The sequence below is a fragment of the Gavialis gangeticus genome, unplaced genomic scaffold, assembly GCF_001723915.1.
Source record: "Gavialis gangeticus isolate Ggan-Ray unplaced genomic scaffold, GavGan_comp1, whole genome shotgun sequence".
Lineage (NCBI taxonomy): Eukaryota > Metazoa > Chordata > Crocodylia > Gavialidae > Gavialis > Gavialis gangeticus.
In genome coordinates this window covers 87,484,140-87,501,208 of record NW_017729025.1, presented here as the reverse complement: position 1 = coordinate 87,501,208, position 17,069 = coordinate 87,484,140, and the positions used below count along the sequence as shown (strand labels likewise).

The 17,069-nt window shown below is 38.8% G+C and overlaps 1 protein-coding gene across 2 annotated transcripts in view; it reads left to right on the top strand.

Annotated features, from left to right (window-relative positions):
- PSEN1 (presenilin 1) overlaps positions 1–17,069 on the top strand; it is a 69,358-nt gene that overhangs the window by 17,262 nt on the left and 35,027 nt on the right. For both annotated transcript variants that reach the window (XM_019519119.1, XM_019519120.1), the window contains exons 3-6: positions 5,329–5,585; positions 6,922–7,063; positions 10,957–11,024; positions 12,615–12,835. In XM_019519119.1, the coding sequence (XP_019374664.1) occupies positions 5,329–5,585; positions 6,922–7,063; positions 10,957–11,024; positions 12,615–12,835 (688 nt within the window). The remainder of the gene's footprint in view (positions 1–5,328; positions 5,586–6,921; positions 7,064–10,956; positions 11,025–12,614; positions 12,836–17,069) is intronic.

Genomic DNA, 17,069 nt, shown 5'->3' with positions numbered 1-17,069 from the left:
CGGACTTGATGATCTGCTCAGGTCCCTTCCGACCCTACTAACTATGAAACTATGAAACAAAGGTTTATTTATGTCATTAGTTTAAAATGCCTTGCACTATTACTAAATATCGGTTATCAGATCGGCATTGGCAATATGGTTGGTTAATTGTTGGCTATTGGTATCCGCCAAGAAAACCTTTATTGGTACACCCCTACTAATAGTTCGACTTTGTTCCTCCTTTTGTACATTCCTACAATTCAGGTTTTAACTAAAAGTAGCTCTTTTCTCTGATGCTACTATAATTTTCTTTGACTGTGACATTGCCTTTTTTTTCACACATCATATTTTAAAGGAATTAAGCAATTTTTGTAGTTTCATTTGTTTCTAAATGATCCAGGAAATATAACTTAATATAGAATCATACCCTTTGTTTTTCTTTTATACCATATTCCCCGTGGCAGTATAAATTATGATCCTGCAGTCAGAAAGCTTTTTGTTCAGCTGTTTCAGTCTTAGCTTTGTAAAGCACAGGGTTTTTTTTCTCTTTGTATTTATAATTCAAATGCTAAAAGTAGGTGCACTTGTTCAGTCAGGATTAGTATTATAAGAAATGAAGAAAAACAATCCACAAGAATCAGGAAAGCTAAATATTAAATTGTCTTAACCAATTAGTCTAAGTGCTTCTAGATCAATATTTTTTCCATTATATCTCACATGTACTATAATCAGGGAGTTTTATTTTAGTACGTGACAAAGATGTTTGTTTCTATATGTTGAGAGAAACTGAATACTACCATTAAAAGAGATGAAATTCATGTTTGATGTCATATGATTTGTAGGAAGGAAATTTTAAAGACAGTTTTAGAAAGACCATGAATGCTAATTAGTTGTAGAATAGAGTGTTGATTATCCAAACTAATTGGGGACCATAACCCTTACATAAAATTGAATTGTTCAGTTAGCATAACACGTATTAAATGAATGTATCCTAATGACACATTCTAAAGCAAACTCAGTGACAGTTATGTATTTCAGGGTTTTTTGTTTGTTTTTTTTCATCTAGTCATTTAAACGGTTCTCTTTTGTCAGGATTGCTCTTGCTTGTGCTCTATGCACATCCTGTGTTTAAATAATTGGCATTCTGCTGTATTCATTTAGGACTTTTTGTTTGTTTTTTCACCTAAATACATCAAACCTTCCATATAGGAATTTTCCATCATAAATGTTTGACCATCTGTCTACTTTTCATTTGTGAAGAATTTACTGAAGAATTATTTTTGTGTATAATATTTCTCTGAAATTCCTTTTGTTACTTAGACTTTTCAGTTCCATAAGCAGTAAACTAAAATTTATCTTCAAAATGAGTCTCAGTACATGACAAAAGATGTCAAATGTAGTGAGTGGCTGGATCTTTAACATACACTTCTGAAGAATTAAACACCTTAGTCCTTATCACTGTGAAAAGACAATGTTCCAAATATGAAATGAGTGTGATTTGATGAAGAATATAGGAGTAGACTCTTCCCTTGACACACCCTTCTTTCTGAAGCAGCGTAGACCCAGATCCTGCGTTACGCATGTACTTTTTCATCACCTATTTCCTACTTGTAAACTACCCATGTATTCAGTCCACTATTGGTGAATGTTTTACTGTTATACTCACATATGTTCCACAGGCTATATAACATGCCGTTAGTTATACTTATGCCAACAAAGTTGTAGGGAATGCCAGCATTAGGAGGTAGATGAGCTTTAGACTTTCCAGGTCATTCCTAGTTACAGATTGACATGAAAGAAAAACAGAACCCACTGCGATCACCCTTGTAGCACCAGTGAGATAATTTGATTAAAAAACAAATCAAATATAAATGTAATATTGCTAGTGCCTTACTTTCCATTAAATCTGTACACAACTTGTTTTTAGTTTTTTAATTTAGTTTTAAATTTTACACAGTGGAAAAGTTTCACACTTAAAATCTTTTTCTGTACCAAAACTGGAACCTGACTGGCAACAATATGATGAGAACACCACAATGTGTACAGCCCCCACCCCCCTCCGATGCCACAATTGCAACTTCTGATATCAGCTTCAGAAGTTAAGAAACTTATACTTCAGCCGTCATGGGTTTCCAGTTTAAAGTCAATGGTACTTTTGCTGGTAGGTGACTTACGATCTTTTTTTCAATACAAATTTGTTATATTGAAAGTGCGTTTTGAAAATGCGCTTATTTTGTAATTGTGGAAGTAAAGTTGGATGTGTTAGAAAAAACTGGCTGAGAGAGAGAAATACAGATTTGAGCTTCTGCTTAGTATCAAGTGACATACAACTTATTTTGAGAGAGAGATCAATCTAGTGACTAACCATCCAGGATCATCTTGGTAACATATTGCAGCTTGTTTCACTTGGGTAATCAAGTACATAATCACTGAATATTGGCACAGAACAAGAGAGAAGTCAGAACAAGCTGACACAGCAAAAATATATTGATGTCAAATTTTACTTCTGTTATTTGGTACATGTGAACTAATCAAGCAAAGATTGCACGCATGTGTGCTGATATTGGCAAGGTTCTCTAAAGGAGAACACTTGCACAAAATTAATTGTTCTTGCCTAAATTCAGAGAAATTGCATCTCTATTTATAGGCAGGTCTTGAGGCTTGAAAATAACTTTCCTAAACACTGAACATTTTTTAAAGTCTTTTGTTGACCTTGGCATTTGTAAAGAGCACATTTTAAAAGACAACCTAAATTATTTGTCCTTTCTTACTTGGAATTAAATTACATCAGTGTCTGGAACTTGTTCATAATTTTGGTGTCTGCTATAGGTACTAAAATGAAGTGAGCTATAGTCTGGTGGGAAATTCATAGAGTTGTCACAGCATTGATATCAGTTCTGGAAATGGGCTTAATTGAAAAACCGTGGCTAGTAAATAATGGTCGCCCTATTTGTTTTATGTTCTGGATAAGGTTCAGTTAGTCCAGTTTGTGCATCTCCATGGAATTAACAAAAATATCTCTAAATGCTTTTATCTTGTGGTGGGACCATGTTCACAGGGACACCACTGGCCCACCTTGCCCACCTAGGCATCCTGAACCAGGGTCTACTCACTTGATTTGGTGTTACCAGAGTTTTTGCTGGAAGATTTTGTTCAGTGGTCCTTGAGGACCCTGGGCACCTTGACTGGTGCTTCTTCAATGGGGCTCCTTACTTCCTCTTCACCCCACACCTTTCCACTCTGGTGTTCTGTCTGGGTCTTGGCAGCATCTGAGTGTACCGCAGGCACTGTCCGTTCCTCGTGGGAGAACGGTCTTCTAGCAGGCCGGTGGTCCCAACGTCTCCAGTTGAGAGAGAACCTCACAACTCACCAATATATGAACTGAAATTCCTCTCGGGATGTGGACAGGCAGGGCACTGATGCTTGCTGATTCTGGTGCCTCTTCTTGGTGCCCAACCCATGTGGCACGCCCTGTATGGCTTCTGTGGAATCCCCGTGTGAGGGTTTTACCCCCAGGAACACTGGATCGGTTGGTGCTTGGCCCTGTTCTATAATGTCCTGTGGGGCATTTATTCATGTCCTTGTGACCCCCAGGCACCTGACACTGGCCGACTGGATTTCAGTATCCGAGGCCGTATCAGTGTGGTGAGCTGCACCACCAAGCTCCCTAGCGGGTCCTTCCCCTTGGTGGGTCCCACTGATGCCTCCTTGGCTGCCTCCATCCTGCTCTGGGTACCCTGCATATACCTGCTGGCCACGAATGGTGTGAGTAGGGTCTCAGCAGGATCCGGATCCCTGGTTCTGTCAATGGTTGTTCCTCTGCTGGAGTTCGGGCTCCCTTCCCCAGGCATCCAGTCTTTGTTGACAGTCTGGTCTGTCAGGGCTTCTTGCCTCTGGTGGGTGGGTGCTCAGATGCTGTGGGGAGACCCCTACCATGGTCTGAGTGGTCACATTGCCCAGCAGGCTGCCTGCTTGTGGTCCTGCTGGCCCATGCCAGCTGCAGGGGAACTTCCGGAGGTGCATTTGGTGCTCCCTCCTTCTCGCTCCCCCTGGGATATAGCCGCTGAACTCCTCTTGTTCTGGGAGCTTCCGGGGGCTGGACCAATCTGTGATCTCTCTTACAGACATTCGGTGCTGGCCCAGCTGCTCACAGGCAGGCCACCTGGGTATCGGCAGCATGGGCCTGCCACACTTCCTTAAAGTTTAGAAGGACCCCCACATGCTCTGACTGCAGCACAGGTTCCCCTGTAGTGATTAAGCCAGTGCTGTTGTGAGTTCACTGGTTTGGAAAGTGAACACATACATTTTTGCTAGCAGCTTCCCACCTTCACTCGTCTCCTGCTCCCACTTTCTCAGCTCTTACCTAAACATATTCAGACCTTACTGTTGGTCTCTCTCAGTGAAAGTCCAGTTTGTAGGTAGTTCCTAAATCCTCCTTTGTCAACCATAAACCAGCCTTTTTTGCTGAAGGGCCATCCATGGAGCTTACGAGCAAACTAGGGGACATGTTTGTTTGCACATGGGTTTGATTTCACTTAAGATTTAGCAAAAGTTGAATTCCAATTTTAATGTTTCTTCTCTTACTGTGAATCTTAAATGGGTTAGATCCATTCCATTTAGAGAAATAAAACTGCCTTAGTCCTCAAATTCGAAATATTCTCCCACAATATATTACTACTGTTAAATATTGCAAAGCTTGGAAATGGAGATCTGCACTAAATTCCCTTTTAGGAGAGTGGGGGATCTGTATTTTGTGCTCACCAGTTGGTACATCAGGAAGAATGTCCTTTTAAAAATGTTAAAAAAAAGAATCTCAGATGTTAGTTTACAGCATTTCATTACTGTTGTAATAATGATATCTTTTGCTTGGTGTGCTGTTGTGAATGTAAAGAAGTAAATGAAATTCACTTCAGAATAATTGAGGTTTCATGCAGAGAGGAATACAGCCATCTCTGGTGGTAGGTTTAAAAATTAACACTTCTGATTAATTTGGTGCTACCATCTGACTTAACCCGCACATGCATCAACTTTATTTCCTTGCAAGAGAAGGATTTGGAATTTGTTTCTCAGTTTTGTGTATGTAAAAGGACCATCCATACTGCTGGACATAAACAACACTTTTTAACTGTTTCTGCTTCAGAGATGGATGGCTTCTAGTATTACTCTATATATACACTCTCATTTTTTGTACATGGCTCATTTTATTTGCCTGGTTTTGTTTTCAAGTCTTTGCTGCTGAAAGTATGTTTAACAGTAAAGGATGCATTCCTTAACCTACATCCTCCTAGATTTAGCATATATACATGTGTGGCAAACATGTTTCTGGAACTGAGCTTTCTTGTATTGCAGAATGACAACAGTGAAAGACGGCGTCATGATAACAATGACCGAAGGCGTAATGATAACCCTGAATCGGAAACTAATGGGCAGGCGCAGAACAGCACACGGCAAGTGGTGGAGCAGGATGAAGAAGAAGATGAGGAACTGACTTTGAAATATGGGGCAAAGCATGTGATTATGCTCTTTGTTCCTGTCACACTTTGCATGGTGGTAGTTGTTGCAACCATCAAGTCAGTCAGCTTTTACACACGCAAAGATGGGCAGCTGTATGTATCAAACCTTCTTGTGATTTTTTTTTTTTTTCTTGTCTGGTCCACACAAGCTCACTTTCTTTACACTCCAGCCACGTATATTCAGGAGTCTGTTATCCAGTGACTTCTTCCAGTACAAGGACAACTTAAATGTTGTTCCTTCTACAGATTAGGATCCCTATATAGTTCCCAGCTCCTCTCAGCCTAAAAGATTGACCCATTTTAGATGCGTAGTCAGTTTGACCCAGATTTTTCTTATGCTTCTATAAGGAATTACAGTGATGAAATCTAAAGTTTCATTTTCCTTTTAATCAGTAATTTCAACCCCTCCCTCATACAGAATTGCTTTCTCTAAAGGTAATTTGCCATTTCTTGGTCTGAATCCTAATCCTTGACTACTCAGTTTGTGTGTCCTTTTATATGCTGTCAGTCACTTGAACACAGTCCTGAGCAGAGGCTATCAAAGGTGCAGACCGCTAAAGCATAAAGACTCCTCATGTTAATGATGATAAATGAGAGCTTTGTTAGCTAAACTGTGTGTACATCATTTTTGATTTGCCTATATCACTTACCAGCAAAGTAACATGTATAGAATAGGAAGAGCTTTTAAGAATGGTTCACGGAGCTGGTTGGAAATTTTCTGACAGAAAGCATTTTCCAATAGAAAAACAGATTTAACAAAAGTGAAAACACTTCATACAAACACACCAGTCGCAACAAAAATTCTCAGAGGGAAAAAAATGGTTTGAAACAGTTCGGTGTCAGAACATTCCATTTTGGTGAACAGAACATTTTAAATTGGCTTCCAAATAACTCTTTGCTTAGACGTTTGTTATATTATAACAACATTTGTAAAATGCATAAAGTTGAAATTAGAATGAAACATTTTAATTTTTAAACAAAATGTTACAAACAACTGAAATTTTGAAAAAAAAAATACTTTCTTTATGAAATTGTTTAGCTTGTATTGGAATGGTAGGGCTGGAGGGTGGGATACAAACTCAGAGTTTCTCATGGACTAGAGAATCCCGGTTCTTACCCCACACCTTTTTGTCATCAGGTTGTATTTTATCATATATCCACTAGATGGCATGTCTATAAAGGCCAACTTGTGCTTAGTGTGAACTAATATATACTTGCATGCTGTTACTGAGATTAACATTTTGAAATGTTTCAATGCTCTTTTTCTTAGCAGAAAATGACTGTAATTTTGGCAACTTTAAGCTGGAAAATAAGATTGCAGGAGAGAAAGTGGTTTTAAAAAACTGCATATTAATCCTGGGCTTTTATGTGGGAGACGTTTGTGGAACGTGTATTGGAATTTTCATTGTTCTTTTGGTCTTTATTTTAGTATCTACACTCCCTTCACAGAAGAAACAGATACAGTGGGACAAAGAGTTCTGAATTCTGTTCTCAATGCTGCCATCATGATCAGTGTTATTATTGTCATGACTATACTCCTGGTGGTTCTTTACAAATATAGGTGCTATAAGGTGAGCACAAATACAGTTAACTTTGATCATTTTGCTAACCTTGTTTTATTTAATGTCACTGCTGTATTGTTGAGATGAGAACTACTGTGATTAACAAAACTGGCAGACCAGTGGTAGAATTTCACTGTTTTAGTTCTGGGGACTTTGTTCCCTATACCAGGAAGGGGATAATACAGAACCTAGGTAACTACTATGTTATCAGGTGAAAAGTTGTTTCATGTTGTAAAAGTAGATAAAACAATGATTTTAACTGTTTGAATAGCAGAATGGTATTCAAACAGTAGGGGTTTTTTATACAGTCATCAGGGCTCAGAAAAATGCATAACGATATCATTGATGGGAGCTTAAACTTTGCACATATTCTGGTTATATCAGTTTGCTGGGATACATTGATGCTGGGCTACTTTTGGCCCAGGGATTGTCCTTTGGGCTTTTAATGACCAATAAAGCAGGCTGTGGAGTAACAAAATTTTACTGTCATTTAGTTGGAGCCTTGAGCATGTGTGTTTCACAGTTACAGAATTTGCTTTGGAATCTGCTCCTTGATACAAAATTTTTGTTGCAGTTTCTTTTCTGTATTTTTTGGGGGAAAAGTTTCTAATCTTCATGGATGAAAAAAATGCTTTCAAATATAATGGAGTGTGATTGATGCAATGACATCTTCCTGAGTGTAGACTGCTTAAGACAACACTTTGAAGGTGTGAATCTTCTTCTTTGTTGCAATGGAGTGTTAAATCAGACATATAATCAGAGTTTAGAATAGGTGTTTAAATTATTTCACTGCAGATCCTGTCAGTAAAAGGAACTAACTCATATGCTTAATGCACACCCTGCCACTCAGGTCTCCCCAGATGGCAGAAAACCTCACCTGTCTCCTAACAGTCTGCCAGAAATTATAGGCTCCCCTTGGCCTAGCTATTTCTACAGTGCAATCATGAACAATTTTTACAAAAGTCCATGGCACATCAAATGTGAAAATGTTTAAGCAGAGTAAATTAAAATTTATATAAAAAATAAAAATGCTGAAGCTTCTGTAGCAATTATATTTTTTCATGCTTAATTCTTGAGAAAACGTTAAAGTTTCAATTTAAATGAAAATTCTCAAAGTATTTCCAGCCTTCTGCCCCACTCTGCTGCCAAATCAGTTACCTAGTTGTTGAGCGCAAGTCCAACTTTTCACTGCGTAATTGGAACATTGCTCTTTTTCTCTTCGCTGGAATGGAAACTAAATTGTAGCAAAACAACATTTGATACCTGAAGAGGGGGCAATGATTTTCCTATCAGTATCATCTTTCATCTAGGTGGTATATCTTAACTTTTGAAGTTAAGAAGTATAATCCCAGTGCTAAAAAAAAAAAAAAAAGAAAAAGGGAAAAGCTGAGGCATCAAAGTGAAGTGTCTTGCGTGAGGTTGCACGTTGAGTGGATAATAGCACTGATTCTGTCTCTAGGTCTTGGATATATTTACCAGAAAGCAGTCCTTCTGTGTAGGTAGTGTTTGTAGTCTGATTTTTATGCATTTTTATTTTTTCCTAAATAACCCATGGTTTTAGTTTAAACAAAATCTCTGGAATACCAACTTTAATTCCCTATGTTCTACAAATCCTAGCAGTTCTGTCTTACCTGCTAAATCAAGATAAAGCTGAGTGTAGCAACAGATTGATTGGTGCAGGAGCCACAGTCATATGAGAATATTTTAATCAGAAAACCAGTAGCATGCTGTTATGAAATGTGTTGTCTAACACTTGCTTTTTAAATGAAGTGGGTTGGAAAGTTTTCTGTGAAGAAAAGTAGGTGGCTTTGAAATAACTTAGCAAAAAAAATGTTAAAAAAACAAATTATTTGATAATGTATGACATTTCTTCAGAACAGAAACAAATGTGGCAGGGGAACTAGGCACAGTCCTTAAGTACATATATGAGTATTTGCAGGGCTAGGGCCTAATAGTAATGAATGCTTTTTTGGCATTTATTTATACAGTGAAGAAAATGTGCTCCATACTAAAATGGATCATTAGTATTTGGGCATACTGAAATTCTAGGTCTCCTCTTTAACAATGAGACAGCTTGCTTTGTGATTGTGCTAATGCTGATTTCTGTTAACATTTATAGTGTACAAACTCCTAGGAGCTTTAGTCATGGGTTCTGACAATAAAGCTTATGTCAATTTGTCTTAAAAAGTGACCTGGAAAAATATTTATACTTAAAATCTGCTCTGTCAGATCATTAACAGGATGTGTATGTAATCTTGTAAAATATTTGAAAGTTTTCTTTCCATTTCCCTGTTGATCCCAACTTCACAGTGTTGTACCCCCGTAACAGCCGGCTGCTGGTAAAGATTTGATATTTCACTGCATAGTCATTGAAAACAGAATACCTATTGCAAGGAGAAAGCTGCTTATTTATGAGAAGGTTCTTTTAAAATTAGAGGAACCAGTTGGTGAGATTACTGAAGTTTGATGACAGATCTTGTTAGGTTAAAGTTTTTATGTAAATTGGGCCACATTCTGAAGGGTATTGCAGCAGAGAAGGAATTAGAACTGTCCTCCCTTCTCATTACAAGGTTAAAATGCATTTCCTATTGTAATCTTTTTATAAATATATTTGCCTTGCTAGACCTGAATCTTAAAACATTTTATGATTCACGTCTTAAGAAAGAAAGAGAAATTTTAAGATTTTTGTTTAACGAATATACAGGGCAAGTTACTTTCCCATCAGAAAATTTGTGATGTATATAGATTACTCTGGAGGTTTTGTATTATAAATGAGGATCATATAACTGTTTGTTTGTTCTTTCTTTAGATCAGTGGTTCTCAAACTTTTCAGAAAGTCATGGAGGCGTGCCTGGGGTCTATATCTAGTGGCACCCCATTTCAAAACTATTTATTACGTTTTTTTTCTCCTACACGGGGGCCAGGCAGGGGGAGGAGGAGCAAGTGCTTACCTCCTTGCACCCATAACACCCTTCAAAAGATCTTGCATCATTCCGGTTGAAAATCACTGCCTTATCAGTGGTGCCCAACTTTCTAGTCATGAGGGCCAGATGGGTGGTGCAGGTTTAGCCAGTGAGCTGGGTTCCAGGCCCCATCTGGTATGCTGTACTGGTGTCCTGACCTCTCACACCAATCAGATCCCATGCAAGGTACCAAAGCACATCTGGGCTTGAAAATTTTGGGGGTGGGGAAACACCACTTCCATGCCGCCAAATTTCTGGACCCTTTGGGAGCCCTCTAGACTGTACCACACAGCTCCATGGGCCAGGGGTTGAACACCCCAGCTTAGATAATATGTTAATGCTAGTTTGTTGTTATGCAAGAATTCATAAAGAAGGTTCTTCAGTGTTATAGTTGTAGCCTTTATGGATAGGTGAATTCTGGTAATGGATTGAAATACTAACTGGTAATTTCTTCAAATAATATAAACATAAATCATGTTTTCATTGTTTTACAATGCTTGATACTTTGACACAGTGTTATTAAATTGTTTTAAATAATGTGCTAAAAATAATACTTGGTGTTTGAACATCACCTTTTATTCCAAGATCTAAAAGCACTTAAAGATGGGTTAAGTGTAGTATCTTTTTTTTATAGATTTGCAAACTGGAGGCACAGGAGTCAAGACTAGCAAAAAAAAATAAATAAAAATCAGTGTCAGTACAGACTGAAAGCCCAGAGATACCTGAATCTCATTCCCATTCTTGAAACGCCAAATATTATTTGCCTCTTCAAAGGGAGTTGGGTATAAGTGTGAACCATCTCTTGAGCCTGCTTGTTGTGAAATCAAACCTCTCATTCAGGAAAAAAGAAAGAAACAAAAAGGCAATATTTTATAACAGTGTTTAACTTAGAAATGTCAAGTTTGAAAAGACCTGTACTGATGTTGCTGTCTTCTTCAGGTGATCCATGGCTGGCTTATCATTTCTTCTCTCTTGCTGCTTTTCTTTTTCTCATTCATTTACTTGGGGTAAGTAGAACAAACTTTGGTCTTCAGAACTTGCCTTCCAATCTGTCCCTTCACAGTAAGCACATGTTTACAGTTGCCTTCATGGTAATGGGAAGGGCTGGTTATACAAAGGGTTTTTATGTGAAACTAGAATAGAAAAGACCAAATTTACCAAAAGAAATTTGCTCTGCTACAGATGTCCATTCCTATTTATATCTAGTGGAAGTTTTATATTTGAAATGCTGAAGCACAGCTTTAGCAGGTTATTAAGAGTGGACATTTATAATTTTCAGATGCATTCATAATATGCAGCCTGGTTAAATTTTATAATTTCAGAGACCAGAAACACATTCAAATTGTTCCAGTATGCATGTGTTGTGCCTGGAAGCAATTTCCCCTCTGTTTCAAGTTATTACAAATATTTTCCTATTTAGTGGGATCCTCTGCTCCTAAAGATCCTTGACAACTTTTTGTTTTCCTCTAGCTCCTTTTGAATATCTTAAGGGATCTGTACACGTGATCCTAGGTGGAGGTGGTGGGGTGTGGCATTTTAATTAAAGCAGCTCTTGTTCTAGTTAAGTAGCCCTTGATGCCATTTTGAAATGCAGGGATGCTAAATACCTGTGACGGTGAGGTTTTGGGATCATCCTAATTGGCACGTGTCAAAGCAGGCATCAGGCATGTGTATAGGTGCCCTTAGTTTGCAACGGCCAATTAATAGTGAAGACTATGTGGTGCCCCAATAAGAATATAGTAGATGGCTTTAACTAAGTATTGGTGTAATTTGAGTTGTCCTCTTCCATCTGTTCATTCCTCCCTAAGTGACCTCCCAACAGTTTGCCTCACCTTGATATATTTAAACTGTCTTTTAAAGAAAATATTTGCTGATTTTTGCCAACATATGCACAGTTTACAGTGTTGTTATGACATGGAGCATCCTATATGATCAGCCAGCTCAAACACTCATTTTTATTTTTTCCCAGGCCAGTGTAAATTGCTTATGACCTAGAGACAATATTTGTGCTTTCTGTAACATACCTTGTGTATTTATTATTTTCTATAATATGTTCTTTGTAATGGAGTAAAATAGCTCATTTTTAATTCTTTAATCTAGGAATAATATCTGATCAGGTAACATAGCTCCACCACACTTCTTTCTTAGGCTGAATGAATCTGTGGTCATTGTCCATTAGGCATTCCAGATAGCAAAAGCAGCTGTTTATATGCCAAACTTTTCTTTTTCCTTCTGAATGGGTAGATGTCTATGAATTTTGGACATTACTTAATAGCATAATCTTTATGACTACTTACAGTAAAATCCTCTGCTGGTGGCTTTTGATCTCTAACTGAGAAAGAAATGAAGGGTCAGTGAAAGATACATTAGTAAACCTGAAGTATTTTTATCAGTATTTGGTTCATTAAAATTATTCTCTCAAAGTAAAATGTTCTACATTTAAGTTCTAGATGTAGTTGAAATCCTGATTTAAAAAATGTTTTTTGATTGACCACAAAAAAGCTATTTCTGATGTTTGCCTCATTTCTTTTTCATCATTGCTTTATGGAAATATTCCTGTTTTTCTTTATCTAATTGTATTTTCTTAAACATTTTAGTGAAGTTTTTAAAACTTATAATGTTGCCATGGACTACATAACCCTAGCGCTCCTGATCTGGAACTTTGGTGTGGTGGGAATGATCTGCATTCACTGGAAGGGCCCACTTAGGCTCCAGCAAGCATATCTTATTATGATCAGTGCTCTCATGGCCCTGGTATTCATTAAATATCTTCCTGAGTGGACTGCATGGCTTATCCTGGCTGTGATTTCAGTATACGGTAAGATCCTGGAGCAAAGTACAATAATGGAACTGTGGGTGGCAGAATCTCTTCCTGCTTTCTATTCCTTAACCTGTCTGAGACCAAACAACAAGGTCTCAAAGACCTCCAGTTAAGGACAAGGGTGTTGACTACAGTATTCTAACAACATTTCAGAAGTTAGATTGTATCTGTTTACATTTAACCCATGGGTAAGTCCTCCACAGGACTCTGTCAAAGACTCTGGAGCTTGCAGGAAGGAAGAGGGGGAATGGAACTGAGTTATCTAATGGAGGAGATTGTGTGAGAAACCCATGCCATCATCTTACTTCTGTGCTTTAATGGAAGATATCTTTTGTGTCTTCCACATCCTTGAGTATGTCTGGGATACATTGCATTTCCAGAGTGCAGGGGTTTTACAGTTTAGGGACTAGTCCTTCAGAGTGCCTGCCTGCAATCCTCCACATCTGGAGCGGCAGTCCTCCTCCCCTGCCACTGAAGAAGAATCTCAGAAATGCCTCAAGACATATTTTTCTGTGTGTAAAGCCTTTAACACAGAGGAGGAACTAGTAGTGGGACAGTTAAATAACTATTCCCCTGTGGTTTCAAATCAATACAGTATTCATTTCCTTTTTTTAAACTACTATTACAAGGATTCATCCCAATGCAGGCTGCAATAATGAATATAGTTATGAGCTTTTCAACAGCGCTGAAGGCCTTCCATAGGGAAGATGCTCTATTTTTATGCTGTTCATGATGTAAAGTATCTGTTGACTAATTTAGTTCATATCGTAGTCCAGAAGGCTGACTTTAACATAATTGAAATATGGTGAAAATCCTATCTTTGGACACTCTTAACTATAAGACATGTGAACTAGGGATGTAAATATCATTTTAAAAAGTATCTATTTAACTTCCTCTAATTATATTGGTTAAACAGTTAACTGATAACACAGCAGCTCAGATATAGCTGCTCGTGGGAGCTGCTGTGGGGGGTCTTTTGGGAGGAGGTGGTGGCAAGCCCAGCCAGATAACACAGCCCAGTGTGTGAAGCCCTGTCTGGGGGGAATGCAGCACCTGTGAAGGAGCAACTAATGGCTTAGCTGACAAGTCATTATTGGGCTGCTTGCTGTTTTCCTCTTTAACCTCCTGGGCCAGAGGTTCCCAAACTCTGACAAATTGCGTGCCACCAATTCTAAATGATACAACCTTAAGTACCACCAGGTTGGGTAGGGGAGGGCATGTATGATAGGCTGTGTGGTGGGTTTGTGAGGGGGGTGTGGCTGTGTGGGGGGAGCATAGGGTATATTGGGGTTTTGTATATGTGAGGGGGAGTTGTGGGAGGAGAGGGAGAGTGGAGGGGTGTAGGGACCACCTGCACTCCCTGCTATGGTTCAGCAGCAGGCGGGGGTGCTCAGGGTGCCTAGTGGGGTGCAGCTCCAGCCAGTGGCACACATCGCAGCGAGGGTTGCATCCTCCGCTGGGCAGTCTGTATTGATGGCACTCCCCACACTCATCAGATGTTGGAGGGAAGCCCCATGCACTCAAGCTGGCTGCCTTTCTTCCCCACAGGGGAAGGTGCCTGGGGCTTCCCTCCTGTACTGCGCAATCCCAGTGGGGAAGGTAGCTGCCTCCAGTGTGTGGGGCTCCTCTCCCATGCCTGGCAAATGTGACAGCTGCACGTGCGCATGGCGAGTACTGGCAATACAGATGGCCTGGCAGAGGCTGCGCCCATCACTGTGATGTGCAGCACTGGCTGGAGCCACACCCCGCTGGGCACAAGTGCCCTGAGCGCCTCTGCCTGCTGCTGCTGCATGCCACTGATGGGTTGTCTGCGTACCACTTATTGTATGCGGACCACAGATTGGGAGCTGCTGTCCTAGGCTGTGAGTACTAGTCCTCCCCCTTGCCCCTCCTCCCTGCCCTTCTGTCTTCCAGTTCCTACTGGGGCACTACAGTGGTTTCCCTGCCCCATGCTAAACAATAACCAGTACAGTAATTGGGCTTATCTATTAAATGATTAATTGCTTAACCTTTCACATCCCTAATGTAATGTGAAAGATGGAGATGAATGGTAACGATATTAAGGTCTAAGTTTTTCATATTGGATGAAATTTGATCAGTTATTTCTACATTTCCATGGTATCCTAGTGTTCTTGAGGACTAGATTCCTCTGAAGAGGTGAAGGTGTCTGTCCCATCCCCATCCCCCACAGACACACTTGTTCACGTTTAATGGATCTGATGTTTAGATGCTTGTTATAAATGAAGTAGGGAGCTTCTTCCTTGGCCCACAAGTTGGCATAAATTTCTTATCTCAGTTAGCCTGATCCCAAGTAGTGGTAATTATAGGATTGTTTTATTTTAATTTAAACAGTATGAAAAGTTTATTCCAGACTCTCTTTAAAATATAAACCATAACAGTACCTAATAGCAGTAATCCCCTAAAATGGCCAGTCAGCAGAAAGAAAATGAATACAAGGTTTCTAGCTTTGACTTATTCCAAGCATTTTAGTCTTCCCAGTATGTTTGTTCAAAAAAGGTGGGTTTAGCAGTATAATCCAAAGGTTAGCACATTTGGGTTATTTTTTTTCCTGATAGAGGTACATACTATAATGGTATTCATTAATAACTCCTGCCAGCAGGTTGGCTCAAGCTGAGGAATGCTACTTCATGGGCCATTGATTGCAACCTCAGCATAGTCTGGGAGGAGATTGGCCATCTCAGAAAGGCACATGCCTTGCCTTTTAGGCCTTTACCTTTCATTCTATACAGAATGAGCAGCTAATGCACATGAAGCATTTCTGTTGCACTCGTAACAGTGTACTCTGTTTGACTGGTGTACTCAGTTGATGGGTTCCTACATTTAGTACTGGATTCCATCTTTGAGTGGATTTAAGATCTTACTCCATGTAGATGGCATTGCAAACTGCTGGTAACATATAGTAGCAGGATTATTATCCAAAAGAAAAAGTATCTGGCAAGACACAAATGGTAAAGGTGTTGGATGCTGCTGTGATTAGCTTATCTAAAACCATCTGGGAATCAGATCAGACTTCAGGGTTGATATTATCTCAGGCTGTTTTTCCAGTTCCTTCTTCACTATTTTACTTTACTTTTTTATGAATCAGTAATTTGGGAGTTCATCCATTTGTAGAAAATGGATTCTGTGTTTACTTTGTTTTATGCATTATCCTATCTGCAAGAATCAAGGGATCTAATGAAAAGTAAGTTTATCATTGTGATGCATATATTTTGAAGGTCCTAGTTAAACCCTTTCTAATACTCCTTTTTTCCAAATGTAAGAATCCAAATTTTGCAGTCTTTTAATATGCAAATGATCAAGTGAGAATAAGCAGGTTAGAAGTATCACATATGCTATAAAATAGCTCTGTGAGCTCCACTTACTACTCCTCTCAAATTGTAGAGTTAGTTTGGAAAATCCCAGTTCACCTCACAATGTGCTTGCTTGCTTTCCTAATTTGCACAGAAACCAACCTTTTGTAAGTGTTCCACATCAAGAGATTATGCTGATTGAGGCACTTTCTTGGCTTAAGTTTAAATTTATGCAAAGGAAATGTGGTAGCACACACTAAGTACAGGAATGTCAAGCCACTAATACTGTCAATCGCTTAGTACCATATATGAAAATAAACTTATTTCAATTTACAAGTCAAGGTGCAAAGACAGTTTGCAACTGCATGATATTTCTAATAGGGAATGTTTTATTTAGCACCAGCATTTTTTTTGTTTTTGTTTTACACTAGCATATCTCTCAGTTTTTAACTTTTTATTATCCTTTCACTGTGAGAAATATCAGAGGGGCTCACTTACGCCTCATATTTAAAACTGGATGAAAGTATCTACATTTGCAAAAAGTACCCTTGCAGTACAAATAAGCATCAGCAATACAGTTTGCTTTTGTACAGCCTGAGTTTGTAAACATCAAATAAATGTTATAGAGTGCTGTCTTTTTTTAAAACGTGCACTTCCATTTCTCCAAAGAGCGTGTAATTGTAGACTTGACAGTTGATGACAATGAATAGGAAGGAAAAGATACAATACAACAAGGGCACAAAAATTAGATGTCATGATTAATTGGGTTTGGCTCTTCAGATGGTTTGTAAATAAGCATTGAGCCATTGCTAGGCTTCACAGTCAGCAACTAAACTCTTAATTGTTTTATTACCCTGAATATGAGTGACTTATCAGCAGGGATCCTGGTTTTCTCTGATTTAAAAAAAAAATCTCAAATT